Source organism: Schistocerca serialis, chromosome 4 (genome assembly GCF_023864345.2).
Source record: "Schistocerca serialis cubense isolate TAMUIC-IGC-003099 chromosome 4, iqSchSeri2.2, whole genome shotgun sequence".
NCBI classification, from domain to species: Eukaryota; Metazoa; Arthropoda; class Insecta; order Orthoptera; family Acrididae; genus Schistocerca; species Schistocerca serialis.
In genome coordinates, this window is record NC_064641.1 from 360302965 (window position 1) to 360318340 (window position 15376).

The window sequence follows — 15376 nt, forward strand, 5'->3', positions numbered from 1 at the left end:
TCCCTGTTCTGCACATACAGAGTCGAAAAGTTCGGGTCTGTTTGTTATCAGTAGGTCCAAGATGTTATCTCCACGAGTCGGTTCTCTGTTTAATTGCTCGAGGTAATTTTCGGATAGTGCACTCAGTATAATGTCACTCGATGCTCTGTCCCTACCACCCGTCCTAAACATCTGAGGGTCCCAGTCTATATCTGGTAAATTGAAATCTCCACCTAAGACTATAACATGCTGAGAAAATTTGTATTCCAATTTTTCTCTCAGTTGTTTTGCTACTAATGCTGCTGAGTCGGGAGGTCGGTAAAAGGAGCCAATTATTAACCTAGTTCGGTTGTTGAGTGTAACCTCCACCCATAATAATTCACAGGAACTATCCACTTCTACTTCACTACAGGATAAACTACTACTAACAGCGACAAACACGCCACCACCGGTTGCATGCAATCTATCCTTTCTAAACACCGTCTGCGCCTTTGCAAAAATTTCAGCAGAATTTATCTCTGGCTTCAGCCATCTTTCTGTATCTGTAACGATTTCAGCTTCGGTGCTTTCTATCAGCGCTTGATGGTCCGGTACTTTACCAATGCAGCTTCGACAGTTTACAATTACAATACCGATTGCTGCTTGGTCCCCGCATGTCCTGACTTTGCCCCGCACCCTTTCAGGCTGTTGCCCTTTCTGTACTTGCCCGAGGCCATCTAACCTAAAAAACCGCCCAGTCCACGCCACACAACCCCTGCTACCCGTGTAGCCGCTTGCTGCGTGTAGTGGACTCCTGACCTATCCAGCGGAACCCGAAACCCCACCACCCTATGGCGCAAGTCCACTACAGAGTAAATGACTATTTGCAACACTGTATGCAATCTACTGAAGGTTAATTTTTCCACTGCTTTAAAGAATTCAGTTGCCTTTTACAGTGGATCATTTCGTGCATTTTCCTTTGTGAATATTGTTTTACGTGCATCACGTGCAGCAACGGAGTATGGTTTGCTTCACATTGTCTCTGTACCCTCGCAATCATTCTGTTCTATTAGCCAATACTTCACGTTTACTGGGAACATGTTCTGTGTTTTCCTCTTCTTCTACCAAGCGAGGTGGCGCAGTGGTTAGCACACTGGATTCGCAGTCGGGAGGACGGCCATCCTGATTTAGGTTTTCCGTGATGTCCCTAAATCGCTTCAGGCAAATGCCGGGATGGTTCCTTTGAAAGGGCACGGCCGACTACCTTACGCACTCTTCCCTAATCCGATGTGACTGATGACCTCGCTGTTTGGTCCCCTTCCCCGAACCAACCAACCAATTTCTTCTTCTTCTTCTTATCATTTTCGACCGATTTGCCAATCTCAGTAACATCTTTGTCGTCTATGATCTCTGAAATCTTCAAGATCAATGTTGCACCGCAGAATATCACGTGCAGACTGGATATCACTGCTACTGAAACCTATGTCTTTACGTTATTCATCTGTCGCATTGTTCCAGCATTCGTAATACTGGTGAAATTGATGCTTTACCATCCAATGTCTACTGAATACGCAAGCAAGTCTTCGGATTTACATATTTCAAGACTATTTCCGTTTCTTCATCTAAATTTACTATTGAACCGAACAGCTCACTGCGATAATGACCCTTGGATGCCCTGATACAGTAGCTGAATTAATGCCATTGTTTCTTTAGACAATAACAAAGATTTTACTTTTCCATATTGTGACTACAACACATGAGCAGATGGATGATCGCAGGGGCTTCCTCATCGACGCATCAAATTCTTCTTGAAAGCAATTTGTAAAGATGTCAGACGTTATCCAAGCATTCTTTGAATGAGTGTAAGTGAATTGTAACGATGATATATTTGCATACTTGAAAAACTCTGCTTTTCACTGTCGCCTATACAAAAAGGTTACATCTTATGGCTATCCATTATATTTTCGGCAAAGGGAAGGGTAATTCTTTCGTTACTAATTCTGAAATCCATCTTATTTTCAGAATGTCTTACAGCGAGAGTTCTGGTTGGAACAGTCGATAATAATGCGCCGTTTTCATCACAATTAGACTATGTACTTAATGATAATTTTAATTTTCATCTACTGTGACTTTAGAACACCAGGAAACTATCGTTCACCATCACCATAGTTTCTCCTTCAATGTTCATTTGGATAATTCCATGGTGACGTATCCTCATTGAAAACGATCTATGGGAGGTCGTAAAGACATTGCTGTCATTTAAACCAAACTGAAATATGATCTTTAATAATTGACCCGGAAAGAGGTACACTTTCGCTTCACTTGTTAAAACCCACTTATAAAAACATTCCTCAAATTCTACGTCTTTTCTTAATTTCATCTTTTCTATGTCCATTCCTACAGTACTCTCAACTGTGCTTGCAGAACTTTTTGTCATACGACAAAAATCTCAAAATTACTATAACTCAACACTGTTCAGGCAAACAGTATACTGAATGAAAACTTTTCTGTTGATATAAATAGCATACTTTATGCTATTTTAAAACTTTGGTTCGAACTGGGACCCCAATCAGGAGCGTTCCCTTAAACCGGAAATGCTTTCAGAAATTGAGTTCCTTACGCACTCATAATGGTCCGCCCCACATCTTTAGCCTGTACGTAGCTCTACTGTTTCAATCTACCAATATTTCTGCTTAGCGTTCCAAGTGTTCCAAAGACTTTCTCGCACTCTTTACTAATCTTATACTTGTGGGAGGCAGATTATTTCAGTAAATGGCTTACCTACATTAGTTTACAGTTTCGGTTGGCGGGGAGGACTGCCTGCAGTTGGTAAAAGCTTTCATCGCGAGAGTCAATGGACAGAGTTCGAGTACCAATCAGGCAGGTAGCTTTTATTAGCCAGAAAATTTCGATATATAATTTACCAAATAATTATTATATCTGTATTAATAAGCTAACTGACACAAAATTTGTAATGTCAAGGAGAAATAATAAGAAACATATCAAATCTGTAATAACGAGAAGCAACAGCTATACGGACGAACGATTGAATTTTTAGAAAAGTGAATAGGCATTAGCTATATTCTTAGCTATTACCAATTAAGTTAATTTGGTCAGCGCCATCAGCAGCAGTAGGTGGCCTCGTCGGGTTTCTACAGTGTCACGAAGAAGGTTTAGAATACTCAGGTGAACTGCGTGTTGCTCGAATATGATACTAATTGTATAACAAAGGGAAGTCACGACGTCAGCCTCTTTATCTACATCTACGTTTACATGACGTGATTACTCTGCTATTCACTATTAAATGTCTGGCAGAGGATTCAGTGAACCACTTCCAAGTTGTCTCTGTACCGTTCTACTCTCGAACGGCGCGTGGGGAAAAAAATGGTTCAAATGGCTCTGAGCACTATGGGACTTAATATCTATGGTCATCAGTCCTCTAGAAGTTAGAACTACTTAAACCTAACTAACCTAAGGACATCACACAACACCCAGTCATCACGAGGCAGAGAAAATCCCTACCCCGCCGGGAATCGAACCCGGGAACCCGTGCGCGGGAAGCGAGAACGCTACCGCACGACCACGAGCTGCGGACCGCGCGGGAAAAACGAGCACTTACATTTTTCTATGCGAGTCCTGATTTTTCTTATTTTATCATGATGATCATTTGTCCCTATGTAGGTGGGTACCAACAGAATATTTTTGCAATCTGAGGAGAAAATTGGTGACTGAAATTTCATGAGAAGATCCCGTCGCAGCGAAAAACGCCTTTGTTTTAATGATTGCCGCTCCAATTCACGTATCATGTCTGTGGCACTATCTCCCCTATTTCGCGATAATACAAAACAAGCCGCTCTTCTTTGAACTTCTTCAATATCATCCGTAGGTCCTGATACGGATTCCACTCCGCACAGCAATACTCCAGAATAGGGCGAACAAGTGTAGTGTAAGCAGTCTCTTTAGTAGATCTGTTGCACCTTCTAAGTGTTCTGCCAGTGAATCGCAGTCTTTGGTTTGCTCTATCCAAAACATTATCTATGTGATCGTTCCAGTTTAGATTATTTGTAATTGTAATCACTAAGTATTTAGTTGAAAATACAGCCTTCAGATTTGTGTGACTTATCGCGTAATCGAATTTTGCGGATTTCTTTTGGTACTCAAGTGAATAACTTCACACTTTTCTTTATTCAGAGTCAATTGCCACTTTTCGCACCATACAGATATCTTACCTAAATCAATTTTGCAATTCATTTTGGTCATCTGATGACTTTGCAAGACGGTAAATGACAGCATCCTCTGCAAATAATCTAAGAAGGCTACTCAGATTGTCTCCTATGTCATTAATATAGATCACGAACAATAGAGGGCCTATAGCACTTCCTTGGGGAACGCCGGATATTACTTCTGTTTTACTCGATGACTTTCCGTGTATTACTATGAACTGTGACCTTTCTGACAGGAAATGACGATTCCAGTCGCGCAACTGAGGCGATATTCCGTAGGCACACAGTTTGCTTAGAAGACGCTTGTGAGGAGCGGCGTCGAAAGTTGTGTTCCGCAAGAACGATATTTTCTGAACTCGTGCTGTGTGTCAGTAAATCTTTTTCTTCGAGGTAGTTGATAATGTTCGAATACAGTATACGTTCCAAAACCCTACTGCAAATCGACGTTAGTAATATGGGCCTGTAATTCGGCGGATTACTCCTATTCCCCTTTTTGGGTATTGGTGTGACTTGAGCAAATTTCCAGTCTTTAGGTACGGAACTTTCTGTGAGCGAGCGCTTGTATATAATTGCTAAATATGGAGCTATTGCATCTGCATACTCTGAAAGGAACGTGACTGGTATACAATCTGGACCGGAGGGCTTGCCTTTATTAAGTGATTTAAGTTGCTTTGCTACACCGAGGATATCTACTTCTATGTTTCACATCTTCGCAGTTGTTCTTGATTGGAATTCAGGAATATTTACTTCGTCTTCTTTGGTGAAGGAGTTTCGGAAAACCGTGTTTAATAACTCTGCTTTGGTGGCACTGTCATCAGTGACTTCACCGTTGTTATCGCGCAGTGAAGGTATTGACTGCGTCTTGCCACTGGTGTGCTTTATATATGACGAGAATCTCTTTGGGTTTTCTGCCAGATTCTTAGACAGAGTTTAGTTGTGGAAATTATTAAAAGCATCTCACATTGAAGCATGCGCTATGTTTCGAACTTCATGCTAAGTACAGTGAGCGCTCCTGGGATTATATTCAACTCCTAACAGTTGATATAGTCTTCGAAAATCGCCATCTAATATTCACTAATATTTGTACTGGGGGCCGGCCGGAGTGGCCGTGCGGTTTTAGGCGCTACAGTCCGGAGCCGAGCGACCGCTACGGTCGCAGGTTCGAATTCTGCCTCGGACATGGATGTGTGTGATGTCCTTAGGTTAGTTAGGTTTAATTAGTTCTAAGTTCTAGGTGACTGATGACCTCAGAAGTTAAGTCGCATAGTGCTCAGAGCCATTTGTACTGGAACATGAATCAATTATTTCACAGATTGGAACATGTTATCAGAAGACCAGTATAACTTTACACGTGGAAGTGCGTTAGGTGGACGACTCTCCGCTGTGATCAATATTAATCCCATTTGGTGTATAGCGATGACACAGGCCAGTGCAGGATGCTGTTGTGAAGGTCTATGACCATAGTGCCATTTTTTTTATCATACGTATCACATAGAACGAGATGTAAGGCAGTCATCGGAGCACTGACAAAGATACCGCGTCAGCTCGTCATGACCGATTTCCTCCAGATGTATGCTGTGTGTAGGGATTGGACAGAAATGAATGTGACAGAAGTGGCAGCTCCAGATGGACAAGCGTTTAGAAAAAAACGTAGCATTTTTGGCGCTGGTCGGATGAGGTGTAAGTAGGCTGTCTAGGTTTTTATATGGTAACACCACGTAGCGCTCTATATGAAAATCACTGGCTGTGCTGTGTGCAGTCTGTGGCTAGTTTGCATTGTTGTCTGACATTGTAGTGTTGGGCAGCTGGATGTTAACAGCACGTAGCGTTGCGCAGTTAGAGGTGAGCCGCCAGCAGTGGTGGATGTGGGGAGAGAGATGGCAGAGTTTTGAGAGCGGATGATCTGGACGTGTGTCCATCAGAGACAGTAAATTTGTAAGACTGGATGCCATGAACTGCTATATGTATTATGACTTTTGAACACTATTAAGGTAAATACATTGTTTCTTTTCTATCAAAATCTTTCATTTGCTAACTATGCCTATCAGTAGTTAGTGCCTTCAGTAGTTTTTATTTAGCTGGCAAAAAAATGGTTCAAATGGCTCTGAGCACTATGGGACTTAATATCTATGGTCATCAGTCCCCTAGAACTTAGAAATACTTAAACCTAACTAACCTAAGGACATCACACAACACCCAGTCAGCACGAGGCAGAGAAAATCCCCGACCCCGCCGGGAATCGAACCCTGGATTTAGCTGGCAGTATTGGCGCTCGCTGTATTGCAGTAGTTCGAGTAATGAATATTTTTGTGAGGTAAGTGATTTGTGAAAGGTATAGGTTAATGTTAGTGAGGACCATTCTTTTGTAGGGATTACTGAAAGTCAGATTCCGTTGCGCTAAAAAATATTGTGTGTCAGTTTAAGCACAGTCATGTATAATTTTTCTAAGGGGACGTTTCATAGAATCACTAGCCATATATTTTATTTTATTCAGTTTCTTGGCTTTCGAGAGGTGCCCATTCAGCTAACTCAACAGTGGAATGTCAGTAATGACGATATGAAAGCAAGGACAATACCGAGTTCCTGAACGGAGAAAATCTCCGCCCAGGATGGGAATCTAACCCTGGCGCACGGCTTGGCAATCTGCCGTGTACGGTAATCTGAGGGTCGTGAGATTAAGGCCTTTCCGGGAACGTCGTTTTATTTTCAGTTTTTACGTTATTTACACTGCAAATAAACCGAGATAATGCTCATTATGATGTACCCTATGTGATGAAACTCTACGTGTAGGTAACAACTTTCTTCCTAGATGTTTCAGGATGAAAAAAGATTACTGTCATACAATATTATAGTAATTTTCACCCCCCCCCCCTTCCCTTCCATCTCCCCACAGCCCCCACACGCACACCGCTAGTGCAATCCTGGGACGTCCAATTTTATCGTCAGCAAAGCAATTCGTTCAGAAAGCTTCAAAACTACTCTTACGTCATCGAGAGAGCAAAAGAAATCACATACCGAGAAGACGCCATCAAAATACGTTCCACTATACATTACGAGGGAAATGATGCGTTACGTGTGATTTTCTGTCAAACTATGTGATGAGAGAGAATCTCTTATGAATGGACTCCAAGTATGTTTTCGTATAGAAACTTTAAATCAACCAAGTAATTATATAAACGCGGCGTTTGTAACGTATGAAAGATGCCGAGGAAATTACTGCTTCCGCTGCTTTTACGATGAATATCACCCCAGCATGTGTAAATCAACAACTGTAAAATAATAAAAGTATCCAATTTTATATACGAACTTCTCGTATACGCCTTACAAACTCTTCCTGGAAATTTATTTACAATCCTAGGTTTTCCTTTACTTTTCCTTCTACGAAAATATTAAGAAATACAATATACTGAGAATTATTTCGGTTTATTTGCAGTGTAAGTAACGCAAAAACTGAAAATGCAAAATGCATTGCCGCTTAGTGACTTGATCTCATAACCCACTGATAAACGCTCTGTAATCTTTCCGCCGCGCCAACCACTACCTTGAAACTATGCCTCATGGACTCCAAAAGTGCTATTTTTTTTCTAACTACTTGACAATCTGAAGTCCCACTTCTGTCACTTTCATTTCTGGTCAAGTGCTATGTATATCACAAATTTGGATGAAATCGGTGATGACGAATGGGCGCTGTCTTCTTGTGAGACCTAATAAGTGGTGTAGCAACAGGTGAGTAAGTATTGTAAGAGCTAAATCTAAATGTTCCACATTGCCATATTGGTAAAAACAGTGAGAAGGGAATCTACGTCTACATCTACATAGATATTGTGGAAACCATCGTATGGTGCGTGGCAGAGTGTACCCTGTACCACTAATAGTCATTTCCTTTTCTGTTCCACTCGAAAATAGAGCGAGGGAAAAACGTTTGTCTTTATGTGTCTGTATGAGCCCTAATTTCTCGTATCTTATCTTCGTGGTCCTTACGCGCAATGTACGTTGACGGTAGTAGAAACGTTCGGTAATCACCTTCAAATCGCGGTTCTCTAAATTTTATCAACAAAGTTTCTCGGAAAGAACGTCGCTTTCCCACCAGAGATTTCCTTTTGAGTTCCAGAAGCATCTCCGTAACACTTACGTGTTGCTCGAACCTACTGGTAACAAATGTAGCAGCCCGTCTCTGAATTGCTTCGATGTCTTCCTCTAATCCGACGTCGTACGGATCCTAAACACTAGAGCAGTATTCAAGAACGAGTCGCACCAGCGTCCTATATGCAGTCCCCTTTACAGGTGAGCCACTCTTTCCTAAAATTCTCCCAATAAACCGAAGTCGACCATTCGCCTTCCCTGTCACAGTTCTCACATGCATGATGTAAGATAAATATTTCTGACCGTACTGAAATCTGCAAACCACTAAAAATCTTATCCTTCAACAGTTTTTCAAATTACTTCCAACAAAAATTAGTCTTTAGAATGTATCTCCAGCGCAATATGCTTTGTCTTGAAACCTCGTAGGACTCAAACTTGGAACTTCGGCCTCTCACGGGCAATGCTCTTATCTATTAGGCATCCAGGAACGTCTCGCGAACCGCCCTCGCTGGTTTGCTTCTACTAGTACCGGATGCTTATAATTAAAGTGCGGCTACTCATAGAGATCCAGTGTGGGCTGTAATCATCATAAGGCAGCGAAAATTGGTAGATATTCGAATGCGTTAATGCGGAACCGACTTAAGCTGAAAAAAAATAGTTCCAATTTTGGCCACCAGATGAAAATCTGGCGCTGTGAATGCAAGAAACACGTTTTGAAATGTTTCAATATGTAATGGATCAGGAAAGGGGTTGCGCAGAAAACGTCAAACAAGTGAGAAGGGCATGATGTGGATTTTTTATTATTAACTGCCACTTGCACTATTTGTTCAAATATGAGCACCGGAGACGTCGATGAGATGCTGTAAAGAGCTAGATTTGCATCTGGTGGCCAAAATTGCAACTAATTTTTCTTATAGCGTAAACCCGTTTCGTTTAATGCATTACGATAATAACAGTCCACAATAGATCTCCCTGAGTAGGTACACTTTGATTACAACCACCTGGTACTTCGACTGTGATTATTTCATTTCCCCGGAATAACCTTCCCTCCAGGAGTGCATATCCTGTAGGCTATGTAGGAGAACTTATGTGATCTTTGGGAAGTAACAGAAAGGTACTAACAGTAGTAAATGAGTGAGGGCAGTTCATGTGTCGTGCCTGGATTACTCAGTCGGTAAGAGCACCCCGAGGTACCCGCGAAACACAAGCTTCTGGGATCGAGTCCAGATATGACACGCAGTCTTAATCTATTGGGAAATTTCAAAAGCTTGAGTGTACAAGTCGAGTTCACTGACCTTTGCTAACCACCCGGCCCCATGCCTAAGGCAACTCACAGCGGTACCTACATACTGACACACGGTTTTACCCACCAGCAATATCACAACACTGCAAGTTAGCCTCACTGCTAGATATTATGTGTACATATTTGAAAGCTAGATGTATTCCATGTTCGAAACTCTGTTTTACTCAGTAGATGCCTTACCGTGGTGATCGTTCCGCTCACAGTACACCTGCTATTGTCCAGTTGTGGTCTGCTGGACATTCAGACGATATATCTCCCAGGTCTCCACAGTCCACAGACCTCATAATATGAACCCTTGTTCGTTGTTTCTGAGAAAAGTGCTTACATTGTTATAAAATTCGATTGAATCCGTCCAGGTCTTGTAACCGTTAATTTTTAGACTAATATTGTTGTATTGGTATACACCATATTACACGACAAGATCTTACTTTTTAAAGGTGTTTCTGTATGTTGCCTGTCTACATCTGTATGTGTAAAATATGCAGTAGGTACTCGACAAATAATTTGTAAAAGAATAGCTGACAACTACGCACCTGTAGCTTGGGTCTACACTGTTCAAGTGATTCGTTTCTAAGGCGCAACTCCTGGAGCTGTTGGGCCAGTAGCTCTTGATTTTCCAACCACGACATATACGTCTCCGTCCAGCTAGAGCGCTTCGCCTCCAACGTGCCACCTCCATAGCTGTAGAAAAACCAGTATAATTGTCGGAGGATTGTTGCAATGACTATGTGAAGAATGTGTTTTATATTGACTAGTTAAATTAGAGATAGGTGGTATCTATCTCCTTTATAGGTGTTATCTATCTCCTTTCTCCTTAACTAATGCAATAGTTCGGCGTGCCACACGTTCCAACAACGCACAGACCTTTTACTGGCCGTCTGTGTGGCAGTCGTTCACATGACGGGCAAGACAAGAGATTTCAGCACAAATGAGAGTATTTAGTTCATAAAGAACAGAGACTTGGGGAAGTCACTCTCTGCATTGTGTGGTCGTTAGAGTTTTGGCAGGATACTGTTAAAGGGTCTATGAGAATCTACATTCTGGTAAGACTTGAGCTACCTGCATCAAATGCCACTGTCAACAACAAGTGGATTTGAGGGTAGTAGTCAGCTTGTAACAGCTGATAAATTAGTCATAGCGCATCTTAACACCCATCAATTGGAAGTGGGACTACAGCCATACTATTCAGAACCAACTCTTCCCTACCAGTTACATATGTCACTGTCGTATCAAAACATTATTGGTAACAACGCATTGCAAGGAACATAGATTATCACGTTGGTCGGGAAGTTACTATTTGATGCCCGAAGGATGTAAAAACGTGTGCTAATGAACACCAATCTCGTTGTAAGAGCGTACTGAACAATATATCATTCGAAGGACGACTTTGACAAAAGAGGAGAGTCTGGGCATGTTATTAATTCTATTTATGGTAAATATTTACATGGGATGGTACTGAACACTCGTTACATCCGTAATCTTCTTCACAGTTGGACGATGCAGCTGATAGTGGAGCATCAACTTCTAGTTGGTCCTCTAGGAGTACATCAATGGTCACTTCGTCAACAGAACGCTGTCATGAAGGTTGTACTAGCCTTGGATTCTGATTCTGCTGTGTTCAGGGATTTAGTTACAAGTGGTACTCGAAAGATTATAGACCAGTGGGCAATCGACTCGAAGACCAGGCTGTGCCCTCACATCGCTGTACCACATTTTCCCCCACACCTGCCCATCATCAACAATGTCTTCAGTAATATCAGAAACATTTGAATTGTACATAGTTTAGTCTTTTCTTATCCACTGCATGATGTTCACCCTTGTCACTTAAATTAAATATAAAAGTGACTTTAATGGACCTTTATTTCTGAGAGTAACAGAGTAGTTGGAAACAAATAAAGCAATTCAGTAAACATTTCAAGGTGTAAAAAAGGGGAGCAACGAGCTCTCTGGATCGATGTTGACCTTAAATCTTTGGTGACATAAGTACGTGACTTGAAGTGAGAGCAGTATTATTGTCTTCTCTCACTCCTCTGATGTGAAACGTCTGAATTTTTCGAGTAGAGAGGGGATGGGGTAAGAAGCGCGTTGCCAGTTGGTCCAAAGCCGCGATGGCACTTCTGACTGAAGACAAATTTTGAAAAGGGTTAATATTTCACAATTTTAGACTGTACTGCAGATGGAATCTCTGCTGCATAATGCCACACTCCTCTCCCCAAGATTCTAATGTGATTCAACTCTACTTAATCAGTATGCACATCTATGAAAGGCCTTCTTGTTTGTGTTGCCACTTCCAAATGTATTGTAAAGAATTCTAAATACATTTTATCAGAAATCTTCTGATTGGTGTGGTGGTCTTTGGTCAATCAATATAGTAATTCATACACACACTGGTGTAGTGATGAAGGGTTTCACTTATGGTCTGAATGTGATATGAGTAGTAATATGTGGTCACCATGACACAATTCTCACAAGTTTTTCGGGCTAAGAAAAACCATAACCATAGTTAGAACTTAGTATATCTTTTCCCTCCAACATATTTTTTCTCGATTGCACAGTCTCGCGCCGGTAACATTGAATACGAGGGTAATCCCAAAAGTAAGGTCTCCTATTTTTTTATAAGTACACAGACCTGTTTATTTCTACAACGGTTTACATCAGTTTACAGCTTGAACATTTAGCTATTTTTCGACATAATCACCGTTTCTGTCGATGCATTTTTATAGACGCTGTGGTAGGTTTTGTATACCCATGTCATACCAGCTCGCCGCCAAGCTGCGAAGGTGGATGCCGTCAGTGGCGTGATTGTTGCTTGGTCTCAGGTGTAAAGTGGTATGCCCAGGTTTCGTCACCGTGACAATTGAGTCCAGAAAGTTGTCCTGTTCGGCTGCAAGGCGGTGAAGAAATGCGCGGGTATGCATCATCTCGTTGCCACATGTGGTCCTCAGACAGCATGTGTGGCACCCATCTTGCGCACACCTTCCGATAGTTCAATGTTTCCGTTAAAATTCTGTGAGCGGTGCTTCGGGAAACCTCAGGAACCAACGTGCAGAGATCATCCAGGATGATCCGCGACCTTCACGCATGATTTGCTCAACCTACAACACTGTCTCCTCAGAAACTGACGGTCTTCCGCTCCTTTGTTCGTCGTGAATTTCGATCCGACAAGCTGCAAACTCTCTACACCACTTACGAACATTTTTGACAACCATGCACGACTCACCATGCAACTCCGTCAATTGGCGATGGATTTCAATCGGCACAGTGCCCTTTGCGTTCGAAAACCGAATAATTGCGCGCAGTTCCCACTTGGCGGTAACATCCAACGGGAGCTCCATTCTCAGTAGATGCCAAGCCAAGACTGAGCGCCTCAGCCCGGTGTGCGCATGTTTACACACAGCGCGTGAAGCACTCTTCATAACAGTGTGACCAACTGCCACACAATCAGAGTTCTGTATTTATAAAAAAATAGGAGACCTTACTTTTGGGATTACCCTCGTGAAAAGTTCTCAGATTTACAGCCACGTCGAATGATTAAAATTACACAAGCTTTCCGCCAAGCACTTCGTGGCGATTGTCAAGTGCTATGACAGGCAGAGGCTGCTAGTATGCCCCTTATATAACATTAGCTGCTGTTGCTCGCGGCGACGCCCTGTGTGGGCATACTTTGACTCGGCGTTGAATGTGCCCGCTTCAACCATGTGGTCACTGGTGGGCTGCAGCTCAGCAAAGGGTGGGATCCAGTGATTGCGCCACTTCAAAGTATCCCGACACATGGCGATGCCACCAGCACCAGCAGCTAATGTATATAAGGGGCATATTAGCAGCCACTGCCTGTCCTAGCACTTGACTGTGAGCAAGGAGTGCTTGGCCAAAAGATCGTGTAATTTTAATCACTTAATGCAACTGGAAACCCGACAACTTTTTATTCATTTCTTTTCTCGTTTTCATTGTTTTACTTGAATGTGTCTGTCATTAGGAACTTCTTTATTAAGAAAATGATACGAAAAAAGAGCGAGAGAGAGGGGGGGGGAGGGGGGAAAGAGAATCAATGTGTGTTTTACATATTTTTTATTATTAGTTTTTAAAACAGAAAGTTGTCAACTGTTTTCTTACAGATGTGAAATATCATCCTCCGATAGGCTATGCATAATTAATTTCATAAAAACAGTAGAAATTGAGATAATATAGTACTTGCATATATATATATATATATATATATATATATATATATATATATATATATATATATATATATATTATTTTCAGGATTCACTCTCTACTCATAAGTTTGAAGAATGTACAAGGTTTCTTTTCTCTTGTTCTTCACAATGTTTTTGTGTCTTAAAATAATGAATGCTACTTAATCATTTTTGTGTGCACTTTGCTACAGATTACCTACTTACAAACATTATAATGTTTAGTATAATTAAACAGTTGGCCAGTGTGTGAACAAAACGTCAAAAATATAGTATTTCTTAGCTACCAGTGATACTAATGTTGTAAAAACTTGCGTGTACAGCTACTGATGAAAAAGTGAAGTGGTTATTCAATGAGGACAAGAAGGGGGATGATGAGTATAGGGACATGATGGAAACTTAGGTTAGTACTTCACTTCATTTCGAATAATAAAATGCAATAGCAATCTTCGTGAATGTTTTTTTGCAATATTTTCTAATTAATGACTCTAGGAGTCAAAATCGATGAACACTGCATATGCGATGAGGCCAAGGAAATCTGTCTACAACGTCATCGCCATTAGGATGTATCCTTATCGTTTTTGCAAACACTCACTTTATTTCTTATGCAAACTTAAATCATTCCTCTGTCCATGTACCGGCACTTCCCTACTACTTCATCTTTTATATAAATTATGAATCAGGTATTGTTTATGAGACGATCCTTGATATTGTTTCTCTACCAAAGGAGATCTCAACCATACCTGTTTACCTATTACATTTTGTTTTAGTGGTGTTTGGCCTACTGTTTATTTAAAATCGAAATAAGTTACATGTTTTGCGAAATTAATTAATTGCAATTCAGTAATGATGATAACTGCAATTATATGATTATTCCTGATATTGGTTTTAAGTCAATATTTCCAAAGAAACTTAATTGCGCAAGAGTTCAGAAAGATTTCTGTCGTCCAAAATCACATTTAATCCAAGTTTTGTGAGGAGTTACAAATCTTATCCAACTAATATGACATAACGGCGATTTTGCAACATACTTATTGTTATTTTTACTTCTCTGCACTAACATTCACACCCACAATGAAATTATTTAAATCGATTCAGAAGTGTTGCATTTGAAAAACATGTTACATTCCAAAATTATGGGAAACAATCTACTTACTTATACTATTAGGCATCGATTTAGAGCCGGCCGAAGTGGCCGCGCGGTTCTGGCGCTGCAGTCTGGAACCGCGAGACCGCTACGGTCGCAGGTTCGAATCTTGTCTCGGGCATGGATGTGTGTGATGTCCTTAGGTTAGTTGGGTTTAACTAGTTCTAAGTTCTAGGGGACTAATGACTTCAGCAGTTGAGTCCCATAGTGCTCAGAGCCATTTGAACCATCGATTTAGAATGCGAACAGTATCGAACACCTAAGCTGTCGACTATCTACATTGACTATCTACACTGAATATTAAAGAAAAGCCAACAGTACCATATGTGACAATTAAAAAGAATCTTCTCTATGAAACAAGGAAATATAAGATAGATACGTAAGTCTCACGATTGATAGTCGAATGCAGTTACTACATTTAGCTAATCTCTAATAATTAATCTCGACCAATTCGTTTCACATGCAG

General features: G+C 41.1%; 1 protein-coding gene across 1 annotated transcript in view; it reads right to left on the reverse strand.

Moving 5' to 3' along the window:
* LOC126474460 (uncharacterized) overlaps positions 1-15376 on the reverse strand; it is a 159828-nt gene that overhangs the window by 57336 nt on the left and 87116 nt on the right. Inside the window, exon 8 of the mRNA XM_050101933.1 lies at positions 10101-10248. Coding sequence (XP_049957890.1) covers positions 10101-10248 — 148 coding nt within the window. The remainder of the gene's footprint in view (positions 1-10100; positions 10249-15376) is intronic.